Source organism: Pantherophis guttatus, chromosome 1 (assembly GCF_059756535.1).
Source record: "Pantherophis guttatus breed Tessera chromosome 1, ASM5975653v1, whole genome shotgun sequence".
Lineage (NCBI taxonomy): Eukaryota > Metazoa > Chordata > Lepidosauria > Squamata > Colubridae > Pantherophis > Pantherophis guttatus.
In genome coordinates, this window is record NC_142063.1 from 208,912,566 (window position 1) to 208,939,815 (window position 27,250).

Below are 27,250 nucleotides of genomic sequence, written 5' to 3' on the forward strand. Positions count from 1 at the left end.
CATGTCATATTACAAGGATACGTTTACATTATTTTAGAAAAAAAACCATATGAATTTGGAATTAGTTTTGTGAATCTGGGACATAATTCAGCTATACTTGAGTACTTTCTCATCGTTTCAGTGAGAAAGAATTCAGAATATTTTCAGCCATTCTACTGAAGTAAGTGGAAATTCAAAGCGGCTCAAACAATTTTGCAAATTGGCTACGATTGTCACATTTAGCCATTTGTCTTAACCATGATTTATAGAACAGACTTAGAAATGGCTACACTCACATGCTAAGCTGTACATAATATTTTACAAACCACAATGTCTGGCTTTATAGATTGCATTAAAACCAAATCAGACAAATTAGGTGACCGCATAGTACAACATATGAAATCAGATTCTGCATCTTTTTAATAATTTATGTGACCGTATATTGTGAAAAATAAAAGTAAATATGTAGATTAGAATGCCACTTGCATCTACAATTCTATTGCAAAAAAATAACAACCGTGTGAATTAATGTTTTCACCCTTTTCATGAATCAACAACCACAATCACCCAACAAGATGCACTTCTTTCAATTCTATATGTTAGAAAATTGATAGGATTTGCACCTTGATCTGATCACCATCACTATTAGGAGTTGCATTGTGCCAAGACTGTTCGCTCAAGTGCCGTCTCTTGACCAATAATGGGTATCCAGAATTGCCATGGGGGGGGGGGTGTCATTTCAGCCTGTAGTAAAAGGGCATAATTTGAAATGGGTACTTTTGGCATGGAAAGTATGCATTTTACCATAAATACAGAACTTGTCTACAAAAGTCAAAAATTTGATCTAAGCAACATTAGAAACAATACAATATCTGGAATCAGAGAAAATCACTAATGTGACAAATACAATATTTTAAAAGACTGCACTCTTAAACACAACTATTTACAGAGACAAACTCCCCTTGACTTTAGTCATTACATAAATACTGTTGCAAAGTATTTGTGTCTAATTAATTCATTTAAACAACTACTATTGAAAAGCATTGCATTTTTTTTAAAAAAAAAAAAGTCTATATGAAAGTCTATTTAAAAACCGAATTATATATAGTTACAAATGAAAATCATTATGATTCTAAGACCATATGATACCAAGTTAGAAAATTGGTCAAAGGAGAAAACAATGAGCAGATAAAGTACTAGATTGTAGCAGCCCTCTCCAATAAATTAGATTTCTAATTTTAAAGGTATCTTACAGGCATAGTTCTAAATTGATTTTTTTTACCACTTTATAATTCTGGTAATTAACTGTGTTGCATGTGTAGGGATTGACTCCAAGATTGAATCTAGAGCAGGGATGTCAAACTTGCGGCCCGCAGGCCAGATGCATCACATGCTGGCCCCACCCCCGCCTGGTTTAGCGAAGGGGGAAAAAGTCCTAATATGTCACGTGATGCCACCGTGACACCGCGAATTTGACATCCCTGATCTAGAGCATTATTTAATTTGGGTCTGAAAATCTACAGCAAAATTATATAAAAACATATACTACGGTAACACCAATCTGATTGTGTAAAAATGTCAGTAGCTTTGCCACTGTCATTGATCAGCAAGTTGTTACATATTTTATACTCTGCAAAAAACCTAACATTATTATGTATTTATTCTTGAGTTCATGCTATTGTGGTATGATTGATGCAACCACTCAAGCAAATTATTTAGGAAAACTTCAGCTCAACTCACAGCAGGTCTGTTAGTCAAAATTAGAGCAAGTCACTACAGAAAAGTTGCTTGAAGAATTTAATTTACCAGTCATTTCACTTCAGATACTTCTTTCAATCTTCTATCACTCACAGTTATGGGACATATTAAATTTAGAGGATATTTAAAACCTATCAAGACATTTGAGATGTTTCCAGATGAAGACATCAGAGAAGAAGGGAACAGGAAATGCTCAACTGCTCTTCAATCTGTGCTTCAGCCTTTCAGACAGAGGCAACGGACTCTCAAGCCACATATTCAAATTACTTCTGGTCTCCTGAAGACAAGGATCGAATCCACATTTGGAGATACTTGGAGACTTGGAGAGAGGTAGAAGCAGACATTCTTCTGTGGACAAATCAGTGTTGAGTACTTTAAGAGCGTGCTCAACTTTCTCTTTTGGTTCTGGCTGAATCTCAAATGCCAATTTCTTGTTGTCCCTTTTGCCATTGCACTTGTCCTTCAGCTGAACCATATGACTCTTTCTTTGTTGTTTTGGGATCCTATGACCCTTCCAACTGCCCTCCACATTTTCACTATCACTGTCCTCGGCATGATAACCATTTTGGCACACACTCTTCTTAAAGGAGCTTTTCATGATTCTTGGCACAGATTTTTCCCCGATCTGACAGTTATCTAGCACTTTATTTGATCTAGAGGGCAAAATTTGCTGTTTGTTTTCTAAGTGACTCGCTTTTAGAATTTCAGTGCACTGCCTCAAAGAACTTCCTGAGTCCTTGACTTTATATGCTGCAGTTGGTGGGTCCTTATAACTTTGGAGATCTTCTCTATAGCTCTCTAAACTTAGCCCCTGCAGATGTTTTTCTAGTAACATCACATTTTCAATTTCCTGAATGCTGTCAAGAGGAGATGAAAATTCCCCTCCAGGGTTAGAAGTTCTCTTTATTTGTTCTTGCAATTGTGCAGCATTTAACAAAGGCACACTTTTAGCTTTGGGGAAAGCTTCCAAACTTTCCATAGCAGCTCGATCTTTTAAAGACAAATCATTCTTCTCTTTAGGAAAGCCTGTGTTTGAAGCAGAGTAATCTACAGCAGTGATCAGATTGGGATTGTGTTGTGCAGAATCTGAATGCTGCGTGAGGATATTGGCTGCTTTACTGTGTGGTGGAGAGCACTGCTTTAAAGAATTATTGCTTAGGCCAAACTCAGATTCTGAATACCAAGGAAGATTAACATTTCTTGGAGAAATGCTGAAGGATGTTCCTTCCCAGTCAATGCCACTCAGCTGCAGATCAGTATTTGCAGAATAAGCCATAGGCTCCTTAACAAATAATTTTGTTTGTGAGATTAAAGAATTAGAAGGTTTATGTTCATTTTCTGGATTCTGTGAAGCCAAAAAGAAGTTGCTTGGCTTTCCTAACAAAGTAGAAAAATCTGCAGAGTCTGAAAAACTGAGAGATTCACAGCTCTTTTTTGGAGATTTTTGCAGATCAAAAACAGGCCTCAAATCAGATTTTGAAACTTGGGTGAGAATGTTTTCACGTGCAGGTTGCAAGTTCAGGTCAGAAAAAGTATCTTCTACTTTGCTGTCCCCTGCTAAGCATTCTTTCGCTTTACTTTTCTTCTTACCTAAGGCAACAACAACAACAAATGTTAAGAACGTCTTGTTAAAAACTATTTTTCAAAATGAGAAATGAAGTTAGAAAAGCACTGTGTTTTTGTTTTTGTAATCAGACAATTGTGGGAGAAGTGGGTAAGCTAAATGGCTTCATTAAAATCTAACTAGGGTACAGAAAATTCTATAGAACAACTGGCAATTTGACAAGCATCTAGTGAATATTTAAAATATAAAACATAATAAAACAAAACATGCAGTGTTTTCAGCTTACTTTTCTTTTTTTCTTTGCCAATTTTCAACTTCTCCATTTGATACAAAGCAACCACTTCAGGATAAGCAGCCTCAAATAGCATTGACTCTTCTATTGTTATTAGAAAAGGATCTGCAGGCTGAGCCTCAGTTGCAGCAGAGTAATGATCTGGAAAAATGAAGCAGAGGCAGAGAAACATACTTTACTAGATAACTACAGATGATTCCCTTAATTACCATTTTCATACTCAATCCTTTAGAAAAAAGAACATATAAAATAACTGTTTCTTTGGGACTGGAATCTGTATCCTGCAGAACTGGTTATGAACTGAGGCTCCCATGTCTAACCCTTACTGCAGACTCTCCTTAATTTACATGCAATCCACAAATATCTGTCCCTGTGTTTTGACGAATTCTTCACAGTCATATTTGCGCACCCTACCTACAGCATGATGGAAGACTGATTTTGCCTTATGAGAAATTACCTTGTAACTGTACAATGTACAGGGCATGTAATGTATGCCTGGGAGACCGAGAAAAATAAATTCTCATTTTAAGTGGCTGTCCTTTTCCATTCGGCATATGAAATTTTCATATAAAAAGTCAGATCGGTCATTCATTGTCAGCTGGCAGATGGTCTCAAAAATTTTAGAAGGAAAAATTTCACAGTTCTATCTAAAGAAAGTGAACCTGGGGTTACTTGGCTACAGAAACCTGTACCAAGAAAGGGGCAAAGCCAGAATTCCTATGTGAATTTAAATTCAAAGCAGACATTTTATGGAGAACAAAGACTCCCAAATCCAATTTTGTCAGTATTGTGTTTTTATTTCTATGATAGTTTCATTTAATTTAATATCTACACATTGTTAAACAGCTCTCATATATTTGTTTCTTTGTATCCCACCTTTATTATTTTTTACAAAGAACTCAAGCATAAAAAACACATTTTCCTCCTCCTGTTTACTCCACAATAAAAGCCCTGTGAGGTGAGTTGTGCTGAGAGTGAGTGACTGGCCCAAAGTTACATAGCTGGCTTTCATGGCTAAGGCAGGACTTGAACTCACAGATTCCTGCTTTCTAGCAGAAATCTACAATTGGCTCTGGTTGGATTGATGTTGAAAGGACAAAAACTGAAACCCTTTATTGGTGACTTTGGGCCAGTCATTCTCTCTCAGCCCAATCCATCTTTAAAAGCTGTTGTGAAGAAAAATCTTCTCCCCAAGCTTCAGATAGTGAGAGATTTCAATATCATACTGAATGCTAACTGATAAATTTGTCTTTCACTGTAAATTTGTCACAAAAGATTGTAACTATTTAAACTAATATCCGTAACGACACATGCAAAATAATCTGAAACGAGAAGATATGTTTGTGCATAGGCTATACAAGTAGCCCTTGACCTACCACCACAGCTGAACTTATATTGCTAAGTGAAACATTTGCTAAGTGAGTTTTGTCTTGTTTTACGACCTTTCTCGCTACAGCTGTTAAGTAAATCATTGCAGTTGTTAAATTAGTAACGTGATGATTAAGTGAATCTGGCTTCCCCACTGACTTTGCTTGTCAGTAGATTGCAAAAGAGGATCACATGACTCTGCAATCATAAATATGTACCAGTTGCCAAGCGTCCAAATTTTAATTACTTGACCATGGGGATGCTCCAATAGTTGTAAGTGTGAAAATGGCCATAAATCACATTTTTCAGTGCTGTTGTAACTTTGAATGGTCACTAAACAAACTATGTAAGTTGAGGACTACCTGTACTATACATGAAGAAGTATTGTATTTCTATTTCTCAACACACCCACCTCTTAAGAGATTTCGTACTCCAGTGTTAAATTGTACTGGAAATTACCCTTCCAGTATGCCCAGTGATGAGTACTAACCTGGCTTTTGCCATGCAATTTCAAAACAGGGAATTCCATTTCTAATCCGTGTCTTGATTATCCTGTAGAAACAAAAGTTAAGAATGTTCTAATATTTTAAAGACAGTGTGTAAAAATGAAATCAGGCATTTAAGAAGCCACCATGTTTGACTATCCTGCAGATAAGGGCTGCTTCCATGGTTCTTTACCATTTTGTAGCTATTCCCATAAATTGGAGTACCATACAATTGTGTGAGAAAAACATGGACCATTTCTCTTGTCTCCTAATCAATCCTAGTCAGCTATTAAAAAGGTAAAGGTTCCCCTCGCACATATGTGCTAGTTGTTCCCGACTCTAGGGGGCAGTGCTCATCTCCGTTTCAAAGCCGAAGAGCCAGCGCTGTCTGAAGACGTCTCCATGGTCATGTGGCCAGCATGACTAAGCAGCAAAGGCACACAGAACCCTGTTACCTTCCCACCAAAGGTGGTCAGTATTTTTCTACTTGCATTTTTCACGTGTTTTCGAACTGCTAGGTTGACAGAAGCTGGGACAAGTAACGGGAGCTCACTCATTATGCGGCACTAGGGATTTGAATCATTGAACTGCTGACCTTTCGATTGACAAGCTCAGCGTCTTAGCCACTGAGACATACGTACATATACATATACATATATATATATAAAATGTATGTATGTATATGTATATATGTATATATATATGTATACACACACACATATATAGTCAGCTATAGCTCTCTCATAATCATGAGGACTATACAGTTGTAGCAATGTGTGTCAACAAGCATGAGAGAGCATCATAGAGAAAAGGTTCACATATGCTTGGTTTGCGTAGGATGCCCCTAGAAATACGGAGACAATGCAATTATTATCTTTGCATTATTCAGTGTTGATAACTTAAAACCTGACTACCATTAACTTGCACTTCTTTCCACATTCTGTAAATGTCACTTTAAGAGTACCTCAGATCAGTGTTCCATAAGGCAATGGATGATAGCCACAACCCACATATTCAGGATGATTATTTATGTTAGTTCACATGGCTGAGCAGGATATGAGTTGTGCTCTGTGTTTCCTTACATAGATAGAGCCGTGGTGGCGCAGTGATTAGAATCCAGTATTGCAGGCTGATTCTGCCGACTGCCAGCAGTTTGATTCTCACTGGCTCAAGGATGACTTGGCTTTCCTTCCTTCCGAGGTCGGTAAAATGAGGACCCAGATTGTTGGGGGCAATATGCTGACATTTGTAAACTGCTCAGAGAGTACTGTAAAGCACTATGAAGCAGTATATAAGTCTAAGTGCTATTGCTAGTGCTAGATGAAGGGCTTCTTCTTTGAGGTCCCCTTAGATGTACTTTCCTGCTCAGTGTATCTTGCTGTTGGGATTACTGTGGACAGCAGCCTTTACCTTGCTTTCTTTAGTAGTATTTTGGAAAATGGGCCAGAATCCAAAAACTCATGCTGATACTGTAGAATTTCTAATCTTTGAACTGTAACCCTCAGCAGTTTCAAATGCTGTTTTGAATTGTGGAATATTTTTTTTTTGTAATGTAATGTATTTCAACAGACACACCAGGGGGTCTTAGCTATATCAACAGCATGTTAACTCCACAGGTGGCATTCCTGGACTAAGGCAACAACCAACAACAAAGGGAGAGATGGTTTTAGGAACTAATTATAGAACTAATTACCTCACTTGCTGTTTTAAAGCACAGTTAAACAGACATCTGTCAAGGTGCTTTCATTTGGACTCCTGCCCTGATCAGCAGGTTGATGGCCTAAATAATTCCTTCTAATTTTCAATATTTGCTCCTGAAAACACTATGCAGTGTTCAAAAATGAAAAATGCAGAATCAGGAGAATCAGGAGGAGAGAGGCACAGAACAAAATTTTTTTCCACTTCCAGTGACAGATATAAAGCAAAACAAAGGGTGAATTCTAATTAAATTATAAATTGAGTTACCGCAGGGCTTGCAGCTGCTTTAGATCAGTATGGCCAGACTTCTTTCTGTTCAGATCATAGTAAGTCAGAAGGCTACACAATTTCTCACAGGCGTACTGCTCGGTCCAGTTCATTTTCTTGACAGCAAACCTCTATTTGAAACATGTTGGGAAATCACAAATGCAGCACAAGATGGAAAATATATCTACTGAACAGCAGCGGCACTGATTGTCCCTGAAGACTTGACGCATTTAGTTTGAAATGTCACGAACTTTAAAAAAATGTCACAAGGACAGAACAGCCACCTCAAAGTAATTTCCAAGCCAAGTAGACGTAGAAATATAAAGCAGGGGGAAACCAAGAGAGCGGGCTGAGGACAACCAGACTGCAAAATCAACTGAAGCGTATTCCCAAACACAGGTCCTCTGAATTGGTCACAACAGTCAGTACAGATAGGAATAATAGCAGCCCAGTGTCAGGAAATCTGAGTTGGGGGAAAGCTGTTATTTTTACCAGAGAAATTTCAGGCTGGCTGAAAACTTTCTCTTCTCTAACCTTCATTCTATTCCGGTTAGGCTGAAACTGAAACTGATTCTCTCCCATGTTATTTTGCTTGTCCAAAGTTTGTTTTTCTCCTTCCATAGCTAAACTTCCTTGCCTTTCATCCCCAACTCCATTCATTTTGACCTACATCTATTTAATGATTATAAGAGCAGCCATATAAAGTATTTAAATAAAGGAATACATAATTATAGAACTAATTACCTCACTTGCTGTTTTAAAGCACAGTTAAACAGACATCTGTCAAGGTGCTTTCATTTGGACTCCTGCCCTGATCAGCAGGTTGAGGGCCTAAATAATTCCTTCTAATTTTCAATATTTGCTCCTGAAATGCACTATGCAGCATGAAGGCCATCTTGTTTGAAAATGAAAATCAGGAGGAGAGGGACAGAATCAGGAGGAGAGACACAGAACAAAAACAGTCTTTCAACTGTTGACATTAAGGAAGTAGTCCTCTGGTCAAAGAAATCACACTGAGTTTTGGGACACCTGCTCCAACCCACTTATCTTGGAATATGACCTACAAATGTCGTATCTGGTTAGAAACCTGAAACTGAGGATATTGACATACCTCAGTATAATTCCATCAGCACAAACCATACCAGTTACATCCCTGCTTGTTTATGTGGTAGAACAGCATGCAGTTTTACACTGAAAGCAATTTCCCAGAAAGGGATCAGCTCCCCTTCATTGCATGTCTTAAAGCAGAGGCTGTACAGCCATCTCTTGGGGATGTTTTAATTTGGTTTCCTTTACCAAGAGAAGGATGGTCTTAATGGACTAAACTGTATTCAATATTGAGAACATTTTAGCATGTAAGGTATAGCGTCTTAATACATACTTGAAAAGATAATAAATTTGGCCTTTGGCACCCGTTTAATTTCACTGGCTTGTCTTTGCTGATGAGATATTCGTGGATAACCTTAGCAGAGAAAAAGGAAAAAAAATTAAGGCATTTATTATTTATCTTATTTATAGAATGAGACACTTGAGGGAGATAGTTATAGGTTAAGTGATTTATGCATGCATGCATGACTTGTAAAATTACCTCAGGAAAGGGAAAACCTTCACATGCCTTGGCTTTTCTGTAAATAAAATATACACATCTCAGATCTATGAATATCATAGAGGTCTTCCTGAAGCAATTCAGAGCAAATTATATGAAAGCACACCTACTTTTTAATACTTTCCTCCACTAAGCTCCATTGCTGCTCTGACACAGAAGAATGCCAGTCACAGGGGCAGCAGTAGTTAGTATCCTGGGGCTCACAATATCCCACACTACCACAGATATGACATCCCATGTCCTCATGATCTTTAGAAGAACCTACAAGAAAAAGGAAAGAGGATTACAGGACAAATCTTTTTCTTAAAAGACAAATCTGTCCCATTTTTGTGTGTGTGATATATTTATAATGTATATAATGTATGTATAATGGCAGAAATGAAGTGCACCTTTCCTTGTGCAAGCAAAAGAAATGATGACACATTTATTTATTTGACCTATAATCCAGTTTGATTTAGGATGGGTGGGATACATAGTGCTTCCTCCTCCTTTCCCCCTTACAATAACTCTTCTATGAGGTAGGTGAGGTTGAGGAAAAGTAATTGGCACTCAGTGACTTTCCCTGGCTGAGGGTATCTTAAACATTGATCATCTACTCTTAGTCTAATAACTCTACCACTACATTATAATACACTGTTTATGAGAGCAAAATGTTACCAGTTAAGCCAAAACTTTTCAATTTAATGCTCAAGTGGGTTCACATAATGGCTTGCTTGGTTTGGGCTTAGATGCTGTTAAATGTAGCCACTGTAGCTTGTAAATCATGCTAGGCCATTTATTCCTCCGGACCAGTTGAAACAGTTGCTAATGAATAGTCGTCTTTCTGATGTAGCGTATGGACTATATGACTAAATATAATAATTATGTTAATAAGTATATTTAAAATAAAAGGGTTGTATTGGTCATTGTTCCTTTGCTTTCTGAAGTAAGAGTCTTACCATACTTATGAGAATATTCAAATAAATAAACATCTGCTTCATTCAAATATATGATTTAGCAATGAGTTATTATTTCATACGTGAGATTCAACAAATTACGATAATGGCTCAGATTGGTGTGAAAATCTAACTAATAATTCAGATACAAAGTTAAAGAGAAGCTTTAAATTTTTCTGCCAAAGTACTGTATCTGAATGTTATCAACTTAGGAAACATTTTGTAACATAATTTAATCTACAGTTTTGTACTATTTGAAGCCTCTGCACACAGCTTTTTCCATGCATCTGGTTAATATATTATTTCGTTTTCTAGTCTGAGGGAAATAGAAGTTTATTCTTTTACCTGAAACGGGTTGTGCTTGCTCTGCAAACCAGAGTTTGAGAGTCAAATGAGAGGAGGAGAGAATTCATTTATCCAAAGGTAACCTTTTGTTAGTTTACTTTTGTAGTTCCATACCATTTTAGCATAACAAGTCTTGTTAATTTACAATTCTACTGTATGGCGACAGGCATAAAACTATAGCTTATTGTTGATTATGCAGGAGCCCAACTGTTTGCTGCAGCATCTGACAGTATGTAAAGTCCAAATCAATTCTACCACACTGCTTTGACCAGGGGCTGTAATTTTTTTCTTTTCAGAATAGAATAGAATAGAATAGAATAGAATAGAATAGAATAGAATAGAATAGAATAGAATAGAATAGAATAGAATAGAATAGAATTCTTTATTGGCCAAGTGTGATTGGACACACAAGGAATTTGTCTTGGTGCATACGCTCTGAGTACATAAAAGAAAAGATACATTTGTCAAGAATCATAAGGCACAACACTTAATGACAGTCATAGGGAAACAGTCAATATAAATCTTAAGGATACCAGCAACAAGATTACAGTCATACAGCCGTAAGTGGAAGAAGGTAGGTGATAGGAACGATGAGAAGACAGACAGCAGACAGAAGATGGTGATCACAGCTCATCATCATGATAACCTATCAGTCTTTACACACCAGGGTGCCCAATTCAAAGGGAGACTTCAATATACGGAATCTATTTTCTTTTCTTTTTTTTAACGGTTTATTTATATATTTTCGCATTACATACATAAGTGCTTAATGAACAACGTATTGTCTGGATCATTTTATTTATGCGTAGTAATACTGTTCCCACTCCTAATTTCTACCTCTACTATCCAACCATTTGTAAAACATGTCCCACGTTCAAAAATACTTTGTATCTTCTTTTTCTTTTATTTTTAGCGTCAATCTGTCCATTTCTGCAGTGTAAAATTGTTTTAATTACATCTTCCTCTGTAGGTGTTTCCTCATTTTTCCAGTACTGTGCAAATACAATTCTTGTTGCTGTCAAAACATGTATTAAGTATACAGTTGCAAGAAAAAGTATGTGAACCCCTTGGGATTACGTGGAGTTTTGCATGAATTGGTCATAAAATGTGCTCTGAACTGCATCTAAGACACAACAATAGAAAAACACAGTCTGCTTAAAATAATACTACACAAACAGATGTTGCCATGGTTTAATTGAACATAACATGTAAACATTCACAGTGCAGGGAGGAAAAAGTATGTGAGCCCCTAGCCTAATGACTTCTTCAAGAGCTAATTAGATCCAGGAGTGAGCCAACCTTGACTCCAATCAGTGTGATGATACTGGATGTGTTGCTGACAGCTGTCTTGCCCTTTAAAAACACACACCTGTTTTGGGTTTACTGGTTTCAAGAAGCACTGTCTGATGTGAACCATGCCTCGCAGAAAAGAGCTCTCAGAAGACCTACGATCAAGAATTGTTGACTTGCATGAAGCTGGAAAGGGTTACAAAAGTATCTCCAAAAGCCCTGATGTTCATGTGTCCACGGTAAAACAGACTGTCTACAAATGGAGAAAGTTTAGCACTGTTGCTACTCTCCCTAGGTGTGGTCATCCTGTAAAAATGACTGCAAGAGCACAGCGCAGAATGCTTCATGAGGTAAAGAAGAATCCTAGAGTGTCAGCTAAAGACCTACAGAAATCTCTGGCACATGCTAACATTTTTGTTGACACATCTACAATAAGGAAAACATTAAACAAGAATGGAGTACATGGGAGGACACCATGGAGGAAGCCATTGCTGTCCCAAAAAAATATTGCAGCACGTTTGAAGTTTGCAAAAGAGCACCTGGATGTTCCACAGCACTACTGGCAAAATATACTGTGGACAGATGAAACCAAAATTGAGTTGTTTGGGGAGAACACACAACACTATGTGTGGAGAAAAAAAGACACAGCACACCAACATCAAAACCTCATCCCCACTGTAAAACATGGCGGAGGGAGCATCATGGTTTGGGGCTGCTTTGCTGCCTCAGGGCCTGGACGGATTGTTGTCATTGATGGGAAAATGATTTCCAGAGTTTATCAAGACATTTTGCAGGAAAACATACGACCATCTGTCCGCCAACTGAAGCTCCGCAGAGGATGGGTGATGCAACAGGACAATGACCCAAAGCATACAAGTAATTCAACAAAAAAATGGCTTCAACAGCACAGAATATGCCTTCTGGAGTGGCCCAGTCAGAGTCCTGACCTCAACCCAATTGAAATGCTGTGGCATGACCTTAAGAGAGCGATTCACACCAGACATCCCAAGAATATTGCTACACTGAAACAGTTTTGTGAAGAGGAATGGTCCAAAATTACTCCAGATCGTTGTGCAGGTCTGATCTGCAACTACAGGAAACGTTTGTTTGAGGATATTGCTGCCAAAGGAGGGTCAACCAGTTATTAAGTCCAAAGGTTCACATACTTTTTCCTCCCTGCACTGTGAATGTTTACATGTTATGTTCAATTAAACCATGACAACATCTAATGTTTGTGTAGTATTATTTTAAGCAGACTGTGTTTTTCTATTGTTGTGACTTAGATGAAGTTCAGAGCACATTTTATGACCAATTCATGCAAAACTCCACATAATCCCAAGGGGTTCACATACTTTTTCTTGAAACTGTAGGTTCCCTTTATCATACTTTTCCGGTATTATGCCTAACAAAAATATTTCAAGTTTATAATCTATATGTTGCTTTAACATTTTTTCTAACCATGTATGTATTTTTGTCCAATATTTCTTTGCTTTTACACATGTCCACCATATATGATAATACGTCCCCAGTGTCTGGTTGTCAGGCCTGGAAGCCATCTTTTGCAATGGGCCTTCAGGCCTGCCACATTTACTACTGTGGGAAATTGGGAGGGGGGATTGTATGGAGCATGGGTGATATACTGTATAGTCATAATAACATTGCTTTCTCAGAGAGTCAAGGACATCTTGACCTGCACCTGGAGGGCTGGAACTGGGAGGCATCTCCAGTTGGGACGGTGTTTTGATTGGACCATGTGATGGACATGTGGGTGTTGGGCAAGGACTTGGACTTTCCTTTGGGTGGGGAAAATTCGGCTTTTCCCAGATGTGCCAATATGACATCTCTAATAAAATGGAACTTTGAGGAAGTTCAAGCCTCGGAGTCTTCTTTCGTTGGGGGTGTTACTTGGAACCCTGACATTGGTCACATTTCCATGGAATGTTTTCTGAAGCTAGGAGCTGACTCACCTGGATGATGGCACACAGAACAGTGAAGCGGTTTTTTAGCTGTCGATACTGGGACTTCACCCAATTGGAAATGGTCTTTCCAGGACTCAAATCTAAAACAATATTGAAATGGTGATGAATGTATAGCGCTGAGAAATAATTCCAACTCTGCATGCAACGTATATACGTGCACACATTACGAATCTGAATCGTGTGAGGAATTTGCTCCCTAAAAGAAAAGGGAGAAAATACAGAACACAATTTAAAAATAACATACCTTTGCAGTAAGCTCTGTCCTTTCAAAGTTTTGATCAACTTTAAAGCCTGTTCTTTTCCTACTCCAGGAACTCCCTTTGAGAACCAAGAGAAGAAGTATTTTGATACAGTTTAGATAAATGTACTGAAGTATACACTATTGTTTCTAAATTACATGACTTTCATTCAAACTATGAAATCATAAATAATTGGGCAAACATTAAGACATGTGGCCATTTATGTGAGTATTTTTTTTGCAGTACAGGTAACTGACTTACAACAATTCATTTAGTGACCGTTCAAAGTTACAATGGCAGTGAAAAAACTGACTTATGACCATTTTCCCACTTACAACCGTAGCAGCATTCCCATGATCATGGGATCAAAATTTGAATGCTTGGCCAATGACTCATATTTACAACTGTTGCAGTGTCCTGGTGTCATGTGATCACCTTTTACGACCTTCTTACAAGCAAAGTCAATGGGGAAGCCAGGTTCACTTAACAACCATGATACTAGCTTAACAACTGAAGTGATTCACTTAACAACTGCGGCAAGAAAAGTCATAAAATATGACCTTTCATAAAATGGGGCAAAATGCACTTAGCCAATGTTTCACTTAGCAACAGAAATGTTGGGCTCAGTTGTGGTCGTAGATCGAGGACTAACTGTAATCACAGTAAAATATCAGTTCATGAACGGGTGGCCATATACCAGTAAGTCAAATCAATCAATAAATTGCAAATTATTTAAGCTACATTAGCTGTATCGTACTGAGAAAATGTCCATCTGCTAACAGGATAACTGATTTTTTAAAAAGTTGGATTACAGATCAAGTATCTTTTACACATGGACTATACAAATGTGTTTAGTAAGTAAAATTTTCTGAAATTTTGAAATCCACAAGTGTGACTCAAAATGACATAAAAACAGAGACAAACCACTTCAGCAGATCAGACGAGTAGAAGTAGAATGGTCAGGTTGTATAGACAAAGATCAGTTGTATGCATCAGAAAGTAAAAGTGCTAAATTCAGAAGAAAATGGTGATCTGCTATCTCCCCAAACTGTAATCAGAGTGTTATACAAAGAAGCTAAAGCCTTTTTTTGATCTTAAACGAAAGGACCATTTGTGATTTTAAGCAGTAGAGGGGAAAACAAAAAAAGCAACCATATTATGTTTGGGGAGACAGAGGGACAAAAAATCCTGGAAGAATTCTTCATGAGAATTTTGTGTGAGAAACGAGGGGAGGGCACAGGGAGTTTTCTTTCATTTCGTTTTTGTAAAAGGGAGCCCATGGATTAACTCATGCTAAAAGCTGACACATTAGGTCCCAGCTTCCCACACTGCCACATTTGGCCAGCAGTTGTGCAACTATCATTTATTAGAAACAGACCGGAGCTCAGGCTGGTTTTCCCCATACGGTTGCAACGTTTGAAAGCAGTAGTATATAGATACTACTAAACACTATATAAAAGCCTCATGTCTGTTTGATATTTTGTCATCTTCAATTGAGTGAAAGCTTGCATCACAGGGCAAAACTTTGTCAACAAAGATACCACAAATGCACTAACTTACTGTATAACATACAGGACCCAGTACTCCCAAGGGAATGAAATTTGGGTGGTTTTTTTTTTTTTTTTTATGGCCATGTAATCCTCATTTTCAGTGTTACCTCACGGTTTCTCACAAGTCGATGGGGAACCCAGAAGGAACTGATGATTGTTGACGTTCCTCGCCACTTTTCCCCCCAACAGAGTCTTTGCTGCTGGGAAGCTTGTAAGGATAGTCAATGGAGAAGTGGCACACCCTATGTTAATCCTTTTGCATTTTCTCCCACATCTGGATGAGGCAATTTACGTGCCTGCTGGGAAGGGGAGTGGAGTGTCTGTACAGTGTGCACATCAGTTATAACACACTGGATGTCCTTAGAAGATTCAGTAGCAAGCAAATGTAGCGACGAACAAGAAAATCCCATCACCACATAAATAAAACATGGACTAGCTAAGAAATTATGTTGTTTCACGTCAAAGAATATTAACTGCAGCTGAGACTGATTGCAAGGATATTGGTACCACTGGAGAGTGCTTTGCAAACATGTGGTACCCTATTTATTTAACGTACTTTTGTTACACATATCCTTCCATGAGCTCAAGATGGCTCAGACGCAGGCAGCATGTGGCTCTCCTTTACATACTGCTGAAATAATATTTTATAGTCAGCATGACTAATGCTGTGGGAGAAAAGAAGTTGCAGTCCAACAATCTTGTAACGGCGCCACCTCTTGCTTACACGGCTTAGCTCTCATTTTATGTTCACCAAAAAAAAAAAAAAAGCTCTGTAAAGCAGGTCAGCTTGAAAGACAATGAGTCCTAGCTCTAGAGAAACTTAAAAGAATAAAGGGCAAACAGGAAACAGGCAAAAATAACACAAGACTTTCAAGGGGAAAGCAAATACTGTCCCACAAAAGCACACCGATATAAGAATGATATATTGCCACAAGCAGTGCCATCAGTTACACTTTGACAGGGTCAAGGTAAGATGCCTTTTAAAAAAGAATGTGCAAAGAATGTTTATAGCAAGAAATATTCTTATGTAACCTGTTACATGGACGAGTGTGTTGCTGAAAGTTTTAAACTGGTGCACTCTTCTGGGATTGCTAACAGTCCTAAACCAAATTGGCCTACGCCCTAGGGTAAAGGGAGGACAAAGATATTTTGAACTAAACATCTGGCAGCTACTGTAAGCACTAAAAATGTAAGTGGAGCAACCGTGTCAACTTGACAAAAACACATATGGGTAGTCCTTGACTTATGACCACAATTGAGCCCAAAATTTCTATTGTTAAGTGAGATATCTGGTGAGTTTTACCCCCTTGTATGACCTTTCTTGCCACAGTTGTTAAGTGAATCACTGCAGTTGACAAGTTAGTAACCAAGTTGTTAAGTGAATCTGGCTTCCCATTGAACTTAGCTGGTCAGGTCATCACATGATCACATGATCTTGGGACACAGCAATGGTCATAGGTATGAGCCAGTTGCCAGGCATCTGAATTTTGATCACATGATCACGGGGATGCTTCAAAGGTCTTAATTGTGAAAAACGGTCATAAGTCACTTTGAACAGTCACTAAATGAATTGTTGTAAGTCGAGGACTACCTGTACTGGGAAGGCTGTTTTTGTCAACTTCTCCTATCATCTGAAAAAACAGAGTGGGACAATAAGGGTTAAAAGATCCCTTCACACTGAAGAAAACCCAGACAGAATCCAGCAGGAAGCTTTACCGAAATGTAATTTCTTCCACAAAGAAACTGAGCTTCTTGGTTTGTGGTGAGAGAAGGTCTCAGATCCAGTCATTCCCCCTCCCCAAGTACAGAATCACTTTCAAGCAAGTGTCCTTTGGCATGAAAAAAACCCCATGGTGGATGGAAAATAAATCTATTGTACAGGAAACCTGTATAAGGAACAGTTTAATGTAATGAAGTAATATGATTCTAGAACCTCTTCTCCTTCATGATTTTTGGTTTGTGTTTATGTTTTAATTATGTGTTTTATTGATATTGTTTTTATCGTTGGTTGGGAACTGTCGAGAGTATAAGTTAGGTGACTATCTAAATATTTTAAATAAATAATGATGCCAATAACAAGTTTTATAATCTTTCTTTCTTTCTTTCTTTCTTTCTTTCTTTCTTTCTTTCTTTCTTTCTTTCTTTCTTTCTTTTCTTCCTTCCTTCCTTCCTGTCTATCTACTGCAGTGGTTCTCAACCTTCCTAATGCCATGACCCTTTAATACAGTTCCTCATTTTGCGGTGACCCCCAACCATAAAATTATTCCTAAAACCATCGAAAATATGTGTTTTCCGATGGTCTTAGGCGAACCCTGTGAAAGGGTCGTTCGACCCCCAAAGGGGTCCCGACCCACAGGTTGAGAACCACTGATCTACTGTATCTATCTATCTATCTATCTATCTATCTATCTATCTATCTATCTATCTATCTATCTATCTATCTAGAGATATCTCTTTATATCTATCTGTCTGTCTGTCTTTATATCTATCTCTCTATCTCTCTAAACTGATTGTTTAGTTACCTTAGGAAGATAATCACAGCCAAGCAGAATTGCTAATCCGATCAGAGATTCTCGGCTGCAGCCTAGTTTCTCTTCAATATCAGATATCAAGTAGCAGTCAACATGTGGATCCTGTGCAGAATAGAGTATGTTAGTGACACTCCCTCTTAATGCTTCATCATTTTTCGTATGTTTACTAGTAATACCACAAAAATTATTGAATATATTTGAAAATACAGTACTTGGTCTAAGGAAAACTGTATCTTCTCAAACCATGATTTGCAGACATCATGGTGTCTGTAAAGAGGAGGTGAATATCAAAGTTTTCTTGGGATCCATTCCAACAATTTAGGATGAACAAGGTGAGCATTTCACAATCCTTCTGCCCCACGGCACAGAAAAGACATACAAATATGTCTATTCGAAATTCAGTCCTACTGAGCTGAAAACATATTCCCAGGAGTATGTCAAATTATAGTCACAAAGAGTAAACAGTGGTGGCATGGGGAGTGAAGTCAAAATACTTTTTTGAGTGAGAGAGACAAAGGCTATCAAGAGATTCAGATTATTTTTTTAAAAAAAAATCAAAGGAGCAAGATAGACTTATTTGATTAGAAAAAGGCCAATAATGACATTTATGAGTGACTGGAAAACCCGTTATGGACTTTTTGCTGCAAAAAGAAAAAAAAATGATTTTGTGATTCATGGGTTTGCTTAGAATGTGTCGACTATCGAAAGAAAAAAAATTATGCTGTAATCTTATAGTGAATAAAATACAAATGTACTTGAAACAGCTATTAAGAAGACTGAAAGCCATTTCTTTATACCTATTTATTTTATCTTCCTTTCCTTTTTTTCTTTTCCTTCTTTCTTCTCTCCATTCTGCTTTGTATTTTTTTACCCCACTTACTTATTACTTCTCTTTCCTTCGTTTTCTCTTTCAAAATACTTAATGCTTATTCTTTAAAAAAAATAATGAAAAATACACTTTTTAAAAAAGTAGCACATATATATTTAAAAAATGTCTGGTATATTACCTTGATGTTCATGGTAAAATTTCGATACACTGTTTGAGCGCCGTAAAGGAAGACATCTCCGTCATTGGTGATGCACCCATCCACGTGGCCATTTGCATTCAGGTAAGCACACATTGCCTCTGCTTCTCCAGCTGCTTGAATCCATGGGATTCCCAAGCACTCCAGCAGTTCAAGGCACTGAAACAGGAAAAATCCCAATGGAGGAAGCAATGAGAAATACCATTGGGGTGAACAACTCATGGCTGCTCTTCTCCTCCCTTTCTAAAAATGTTTGAGGTAGCCAAGACCACGTTGGTACAAATTTCAGTGGCAAAATGCATTAAAATTGGGACAGGCTATACGGGTAGAATAGAATAGAATAACGAAGTTGGAAGGGACCTTGGAGGTCTTCTAGTCCAACCCCCTGCCCAGGCAGGAAATCCTATACCACTTCAGACAAATGGATAGTCTTCAATTTATGTGTCAGGCCTGGAAGTCATCTTTTTCATTGGGCCTTCAGGCCTGCCACATTTACTACAGTGGGAGAATTGTATGGAGCCAGGGTGATATATAGTCATAATAACATTTCTTTCTCAGAGAGTCAAGGGCATCTTGCCCTGCACCTGGAGGGCTGGAACTGGGAGGCATCTCCAGTTGGGACGGTGCTTTGATTGGACCACGTGATGGACATGTGGGTATTGGGCAGGGACTTGAACTTTCCTTTGGGTGGAGAAAACCTGGAAGCTTTCAGATTTGGGTTTTCCCAGATGTGCCAATATGACATCTCTAATAAAATGGAACTTTGAGGAAACTCAAACCTCTGAGTTTTCTTTCGTTGGGGGTGTTACATGGAACCCTGAAATTATGACCACAACTGAGCCCCAAATTTATGCTGCTAAGTGATAAATTTGTTAAGTGAGTTTTGCCCCATTTTATGATTTTTCTTGCCACATTTCTTAAGTGAATTCCTGCACTTATTAAATTAGTAACCTAGTTGTTAAGCGAATGTAGCTTGCTCATTGACTTTGCTTGTCAGAAGGTTGCAATGTCCCCGGGACACTGCATCCGTCATAAATGAGTCAGTTGGCAAGCATCCCAATGTAAATCACGTGACCATGGGGATGCTGCAACAGTCTTAAGTGTGAGAAATGGCCATAAGTCAGTTTTTTCAGTGCCATTGTAACTTCGAACGGTCACTAAGCAAACTGTTGTAAGTTGAGAACTACCTGTATTCCATTTACAAGGTATAGAGTGCCTTATGCAGTAAAAAGGAGGTGTATAGGTGATAAATAAATAAATCTAAAATGTGAAGATATACTCTCCCAAGTCCCTCTGAGGTAATCTGAATATTCTGCTTACATATTAAATATAAAATCAGCAACAATCAGCATTGCAGCCAAAGCAAAACAAGGACAAGCAGAGAACTTCAGGTTTCAAAACCTACTGAAACTATAAGCCACCAGGCTTGATGATGAAACGGGCAGGAGAGCAGCGCGTGTCCAATTAAATCCAACCAAATTGCTCTCAAGCAATACAAAGTCTGCAAAAATTAGCATTGGTTCAATAAAACATATTAAATATGGATGCCTCCTATTTGTATGAATTCGATACTGCTAGTACTCAGCATCCTGTAAATATAACCCACTGTGATAGCTTGCCTCTTTCAAAATAGATTTGAAACGGGATCTCCCTTTTTTTGCGATCTCAGGCTTTCTCAACGGCCCAAAGCGAGCTTCTATTCTCTTCTGCACTGTGCCACTTTTCAGTTTGGGGAGGTCACCCTCAGTGACAAACACCAGATGGATCCCCATTAGTGTTAAAGAAGAGACACGACAGTAAAGGTTCCTGCGGGAAAGAGAGTAAAGTTAAATAGCATCTCTTATATCTCTCATCTTAGATTTCAACAAACAAGCAATTGATTTATTCCCATGCCTAAAATATTGACATTTCCTTATATTCCCTATCAACATAAGGAAACTCCATGTATTCTTGGCTCCCATTGTATCTCCCTCAAAATCATTCTTTTAATTAGAAAAAACAATTTCAAAGGTGAAGGTATCAATGACACGTGCCTGACAAATTCTTGGAAGATGGTATGAGATACTTCATGGCTCTTATTTAATCCACATTGCAAATCCTAACAGCATTTGCAGAGAAGGCCCAAGTCCACACTAACTGAGCATTAGCAGATGCAGAATCTTTTTCCATGAGCACTCCAAAATTTTGTTTAGGGCCTTTTACAGTAAAATGAATTCATTACTCCCCAGACTGAAATTATACTATGCCTTATATCTTATATTTTGTAAACCACCCAAGAGAAGTTAATGCATCTTATATATTATATATCAGTAATTTATTATCCCAGGTACTGTACCTACCTAAGATGTGGGTTTGTGACTACTCCCACCATCTTCTTAACTGCCTGTGCTTCACACACCCAGAGACTTAAATCAACAGCTAATGTTTTTCCTTTAAGACTGCAGAGAGGGGCATGTTGCTTGACAGGTTCCAGGATCTGCCACAGGCTAGTTACTCCCATGGTTCCAAATATTCAGACGCACTGCCTGCAAAGATCAAGATGGATGGATGGATGGCACTGAAATGATTTAAGACAGCTAAACCAACCACAAACTCTCCAACAGACAATATTTTCCCTCCAATCCATCCCAATTTTACACATCCTTGTTATAACATTATAGGCCTGTTCCTTATGTCAGTGTCTTTACTCTGTCGCTCTCCCATAAAAGGGTGATGGCAAAGATTGGGGAAAAGCCTAGGACTGAAAATATGAAAGGACTTGAAAAATCACACGCAGGATCATAGTGATAATGCCTGTTTTCAAAGGATGAAAAACCAATATGCACCGCAAAGAAAACCTCTCTTCACTTCCATAGGATTCAAAGATTCAAATACTGTCTCTCATAAGACATGTGGCAGTAATTATTATTAATCCATTTAAGTTTTTTTTTAGCAATTTCTGCAGTGACAATTACTACTAAATTAAAAAAATAAACTTAGTAGATCAGAATGGAGGAGGTTACTGCAATCATCTTTCTACACTTTTATTTCTGGCTCTTTATTCCCTTGTTCAATTTTTGTTTGCTTTAATGATTCATCCTTCCCTTAAATTTTCTGATTTTATTCCTAATTTAATTCAATAGCATCTTTTTTTTCATACTGTGTTAAGAGTACTGACAGTATTGTTTCCAAATATCAGACAAATTAATTCATGCACTGTTTCTTCTTCAATTCACCCTAAAGAAAAGTCAGTTGGAATGCAATTTATAGGGCTGTAATATAGATTGGATTTAGCTTCCAAAAGATGCTTTGGCATTCAGGATAATGTAAAAACAGCAGATGCTTTAAGGTGTTGTAGACAAGTGTCACATGCTCCTGAGCATTCTGTCAATCTAAAAAAATTGTAGGATCCTAATAATTTTTTTAAAAAAACAAAAACAAAAAATGGGAACAGTGCCATCTAATGGACACCTACATGTACAGCATTATACCTACAAGAGGAAATATTGTATATCTATGGTATAACTCTCAACCAGTGGTTGGGCTACTGGAGTCATGGGAGTCACAGTACTGTATAGCCTAATATTTTTGAATAATATTAGACTGCATTGTAGCAAGGAAGAAATAGATTGACTATAATTCCAAAGTCTATTTAAGATCATTATCATCATCAACAACAAAACTATCTTCCCCTGGTTCAGCAAACTACATAATTTCACAATAACTATTCAAGATTTTTCACTGTTAAGCCATACTAATTTTATTAACTGAGTGTATTACTGTTGTATTATAATTAAGCACATTTTGCTTAATAATGTGGGCTCTTTTCAGAATTAACCAGAATCCACTTTGTCCAGTAATGAGTAAAAAACATGTGCTCATTTTTTTTCTGAATATTTCTAGCAACTCAACCCGATATATCCACTAGCGAGATATGATGGGAGATGCAATTATACCATATTTGGAAGCCACCCTACTCATCCCTATTCATCCCTACTTTAATCAGAGATCCAACAGTGGATTCGTATCTATGCATCTTTCCCGTTCTTTTGCACATACATAGAAAACCTTGTCTATTACTATGATTTATATCTGTACACCCCCACGGTGTTAATCAATACAATGTCTCCAAAATGATTTGTGCATAAGAGATATCTCCAATTGCTTTCTGCTGGCTTAATAGAATAGACATATTTTTGGATTGCCAAGAACTTGGCAGTGGCAAAATCATGTAATTTTTAAGAAAAGCGACACCAAATGTGTGCAGTAATCTCAAATAGTAAGTGAATTTATACAGCAGTAATACCTACATCTGCTCAAAAGTAAGTTCCAGGTTTGAAAGGATTGCAATATAATAGACAACAAATTTAAGAATAATTACTCAGAAGCAAGTTCTATGTATAGGTTTGTATTCCTGTGCATAGGTTTCTACTTTACCAGATTAAAATGGGACTTCAGTAAATCTCTTGCACAATTTTTTTCAAGTCATTGCTAACATGCAACTGGCTGATAATGCCAGATATTTAGAAGAACATGGAATGAAACACCAGGACTGAGAGATAGTGATTTAAATCCTCAAAATACATATAGAGTGGCTTTTATCCTATCACTCTGAAGAACTTAACAAATTTCACAAGATAAAGATAAAAAGAGGAGACAGAGAGATCTAAAGAATTATAAATAGCCAAAAATTTTGGGGCTGAGGTGGGATGGGAAGGGGGTGGGGAGGGCACTGAGGAGAAATTTATTCTAGTGATACATACATGCTCTTCTTAGCAAAAACTTAATTTGTATTGGTAAATCAGCAGTTACAACTTAAAAGAAATTATATGAAAGACTTCATGTAGGAAGCAATGCCAAAACCTTCTTTTTCCTCTTGTATTTTTTAAATTCAACTTTAATAATCAGAATGATTTCTTTGAAGAAACTATTCTGCTCAGTTTTAAAGCCTTTTCTAAAAAAACCCCACAAAAGTTAAGAACCTAATACTTTTAGCTATGTGCAAAATTTCTTTTATCTCAGGAGTTAGCGGAACTATCGAAAATAAAATAACACTGAACTCTTCTTTAAGTGACAAATTTCTCAACTTCAGAGTTTCTCTTCCTTGTGCTATTCACATCCTGATCTTGTTTATGTTGCAGATGGCATTAAAATCTATAAGCCCTTTTTTCCGTAAACTTTTTAGCTTTGCTTCTTCTGGAATAATTAATTTTCCTAGGTAGTCATAGTGATTTACTTTGTCTAAATTTTAAGAGACTATTAAGTAGTTGTGAAAATAATAGCACATCAGCATTTGAAACTTTCAAGCTTCAGTCTTGTTTTATGTTTTTCTTTGAACAAGACCTATAAACACAGGGGAGCTCATTTCTGAAAGAGGTGTCTAGAGGTTAACAATCCCTAATACATCTGTCATTTTTCTATGCTAAGATACATAATATGAAGAATCCCACTTGATTAGTCTAGTGATGGATTTAAACAAATATGTTGTTTCCGAAAGTCATTATCTAGATGCTTTAAAAAAATTCACAGGCAGAATTACTTCATCTTCTCCCCCAAGCATCAGATAATGAGGGATATCTCTCCCAAACATAATGGTTCTATTTCAACATCATATTGAATGCTAACTGATAAATTTGTCTTTCACTGTAAATTTGTCACAACAGATTTTAACTACCGTATTTAGAATAGAATAGAATAGAATAGAATAGAATAGAATAGAATAGAATAGAATAGAATAGAACAGAACAGAAAAATTTATTGGCCAAGTGTGATTGGACACACAAGGAATTTGTCTTGGTGCATATGCTCTCAATATACATAAAGGAAAAGATACGTTCATCAAGAATCATTGAAGAATAAGTTAATCAACCACACATGCAAAATAATCTGAAATGAGAAAATATGTTTGTGCATAGCCTGTATTGCCCTGTTATTGAAGATCACTAGATCTTAGTTCTGATTTTGAAAGAGGGGGGGAAAAAGTTTCACTCTCTCCAAAACACATAATGTACAGTAATCTGGTTTAATCATATTTTCAAGGGCTTTTTTTCTAAGATAAAAAAAAACTTCAGTCATTTAGTTTTTTCTTCATAGGGAAGATCCTTTAATACACACTCATTTGGTAGTCCAATTTGCATCTTTATAGTCATGCTATTTTTGAGATGGGACAAGCAGAAATGTCTGAGAATGGAGCATACAGCTATATTTCTAAAAAAAAAATAATACTTTCAGCTTTTTGTTTTGTCAGTAATTCTGCACTTTCCTTGTTTTATCCAGATCTATTTTAATGCCATTATTCTATTTTTAGTATATCTTTTTATTTTGTGAGTAGCCAACTAACATGCTTGTGTGTGTGTTTGTGTAGCCAGGGGAGCCCCTATCTTTCTGTTGAATCAGAAGGTATGCACTAGGCTAGGGACTGCAACTGAATACCTTTAATACAGAAACCAATGAGAGATATGTAATTAAGTTCCTTAGAAGACACAACTTTTTCTCCTCTTATATAGAGGTTTCTATTTTAGGTTTTCCTCCCAGGCAAGGGCAATTTTAATATTACGCTGTAGAGTAACGTTATTCAGTTTTTCCTCTGTCATCATCTACACGCCTGGCAAGTTTTATATCAGATGCAACGAATTATATCTCAGAAAGGATTTCCTATGATTTGTATATTTGCTTTTAGGCATGCAGTCCAGTCTTCTGACATTTAATGGGATTCAACTCCGAGATAAGTATACAGAAATTATAATCTAGCACCGAATCAGACTCAATTAAAAAAAAAACTCTTGCGATCTCAACAGCAAGGTAAATCTTCGTCCCGGTACCTCTCAACACCTCGACGGCCACCCGCCCGAATGCGGACAGACAAGGCAGCGACTTCTCCAAGTAACAGCGCCAAGATTCGTAATTCAATGGGGCCTAACTGCGCTTGCGCGGAGTCATGACGTTCGGCGAGGGGATGGGGCAGAACTCTTGATCGAACAGGAAACACGCTCCATGCTATTATTACGTCATTTCTGGTTCCCAGCGGAATACGAAATAGAAATGGATTTGGAAACCATAGAGTAGCGTCTTTCTCTCTGTTTCCTTCTTGAGAGCGTGACGCTTAATACCGACGAACGCGAGTCTTTGTCTAACAACCAATCACCAGGCGTGGAACGCAATTCGATGCCCTACGCAGCTAGCTTGCCCGCCAATGGCAGATTTCCAGGCACATCTTCCATTTATGCAAATCCGGCCTAGAAAGCGAAACTGACGGAGCAGTCGTGAACTGCGCATGCGTCCTGGCAGTCGCGCCCCCCCCGCCCCCCCCCAAGATTCAGGCGCGCTCCGGCTGCGGGGCTTCGAGAGGAGCGGTGCCGGGTTTGGGGGTGGGGGGAAGCGAGAGAAGGGGCCACGCGCTTGGCGATTTTGCCCAACGGTAATTTCGACAGAATCGTTCCAAGTAAGGGCGCAAGAAGGACGCGGCAGCCTTTTCAAGCATCGGGAGACTCCCTCCGAGGACAGCCCCAGAAGGGGCTGGGGAAACGGGTTTGGCCCGGGAGGAGGGAAGGGTGGAGAGTGTGGCAGCGGCTCGATCCAAAACGATCCGGGAATAAAACCAAAGAAGACGGGCTGTAACGGAGCTCCGTCCTCATTTCCAGTTGCATTTTTGGTTCCCCCTTCCCCACCCTGGGCAGGTGAAGGGCATTTTCTTCTTCTTCTTGTGGGGCGAAGGCAAGAGATTACGTCTGCCGCTGATCTCCAGGCGGAATCCCCCTGCCCATCATCCTAGCCCACCTAAGAAGGGGGAGAAGAGGCGTTGCCTGCCCAGGGTCGCCTTTTGCGAGAGCTTCAGCCGAGGGGAAAAGGAGGGGCTGAGAAAAAAGGGTTGGGAGAGGAGTCTCCCCCACCCCCCACTCCCCCGAGATCTGTTCAGGTAAGGCGGCTCCCCAGCTGTGCTATGCCGCCTAGGCAGAGAGACGACTTGCCTTGAAGTTTGCATCCCGATACGCCAGAATTAAACCGAGATCTAACTTTGGGAATGAAATAAACCAGCTTTTGCTTCTGGTTGTATTTATTGGCCGTTCAGTTGCGCTTCCTGATTGGAGCTGGTTGCCCGCCTGGTAGGACGGAAGTGGAAATGGTCTGGGGTTTTTTTTTGTTTTGTTTTTGTTTGAAAGAATGAAAACAAGCTTCCATCTTTTTTTTTTCCCTTACAAAGAAAATTTTCTCAGCGAGAGAAAGGTTTGATTTAAAGGAAGTAAACCATTTATAAAAAAAAAATGGGAGGAATAGATTTAAAAAGGATTTTTTGAGACATTATGAGGTGGGGAATTGCCTAAACTTCTAAAGGACCGAGTAACATGAAAAGCAGTATGTCA

At 38.1% G+C, this 27,250-nt stretch overlaps 2 protein-coding genes across 6 annotated transcripts in view; one reads left to right on the top strand and one right to left on the bottom strand.

Annotated features, from left to right (window-relative positions):
• Window positions 1-376: 376 nt before the first annotated feature.
• GEN1 (GEN1 structure-specific endonuclease) lies at window positions 377-25,960 on the bottom strand. Its single transcript, XM_034432151.3, has 14 exons — window positions 25,712-25,960; window positions 21,251-21,436; window positions 20,531-20,717; window positions 18,894-19,070; window positions 17,878-17,988; window positions 13,811-13,884; window positions 13,555-13,646; window positions 9,128-9,278; window positions 9,000-9,036; window positions 8,793-8,873; window positions 7,412-7,542; window positions 5,452-5,513; window positions 3,588-3,734; window positions 377-3,327 (listed from the first exon to the last, which is right to left on the bottom strand). Exons 2-14 carry the CDS (start codon window positions 21,409-21,411, stop codon window positions 1,931-1,933), a joined length of 2,808 nt encoding a protein of 935 aa, XP_034288042.2. The 5' UTR covers window positions 21,412-21,436; window positions 25,712-25,960; the 3' UTR covers window positions 377-1,930.
• The window catches only part of SMC6 (structural maintenance of chromosomes 6), a 42,847-nt gene continuing 41,512 nt past the window's right edge, over window positions 25,916-27,250 (top strand). The window contains exon 1 of one of the 5 annotated variants that reach the window (XM_034432146.3): window positions 25,916-26,331. Coding sequence is in view for 1 of the 5 variants with exons in the window: in XM_087882365.1 (XP_087738491.1) it covers window positions 27,233-27,242 (10 nt within the window). In the remaining 4 variants the exon portion in view is untranslated. Of the gene's footprint in view, window positions 27,243-27,250 lie in introns of all 5 variants that reach the window. The other 4 variants (XM_034432147.3, XM_034432149.3, XM_087882366.1 and 1 more) reach the window with 4 other exon arrangements.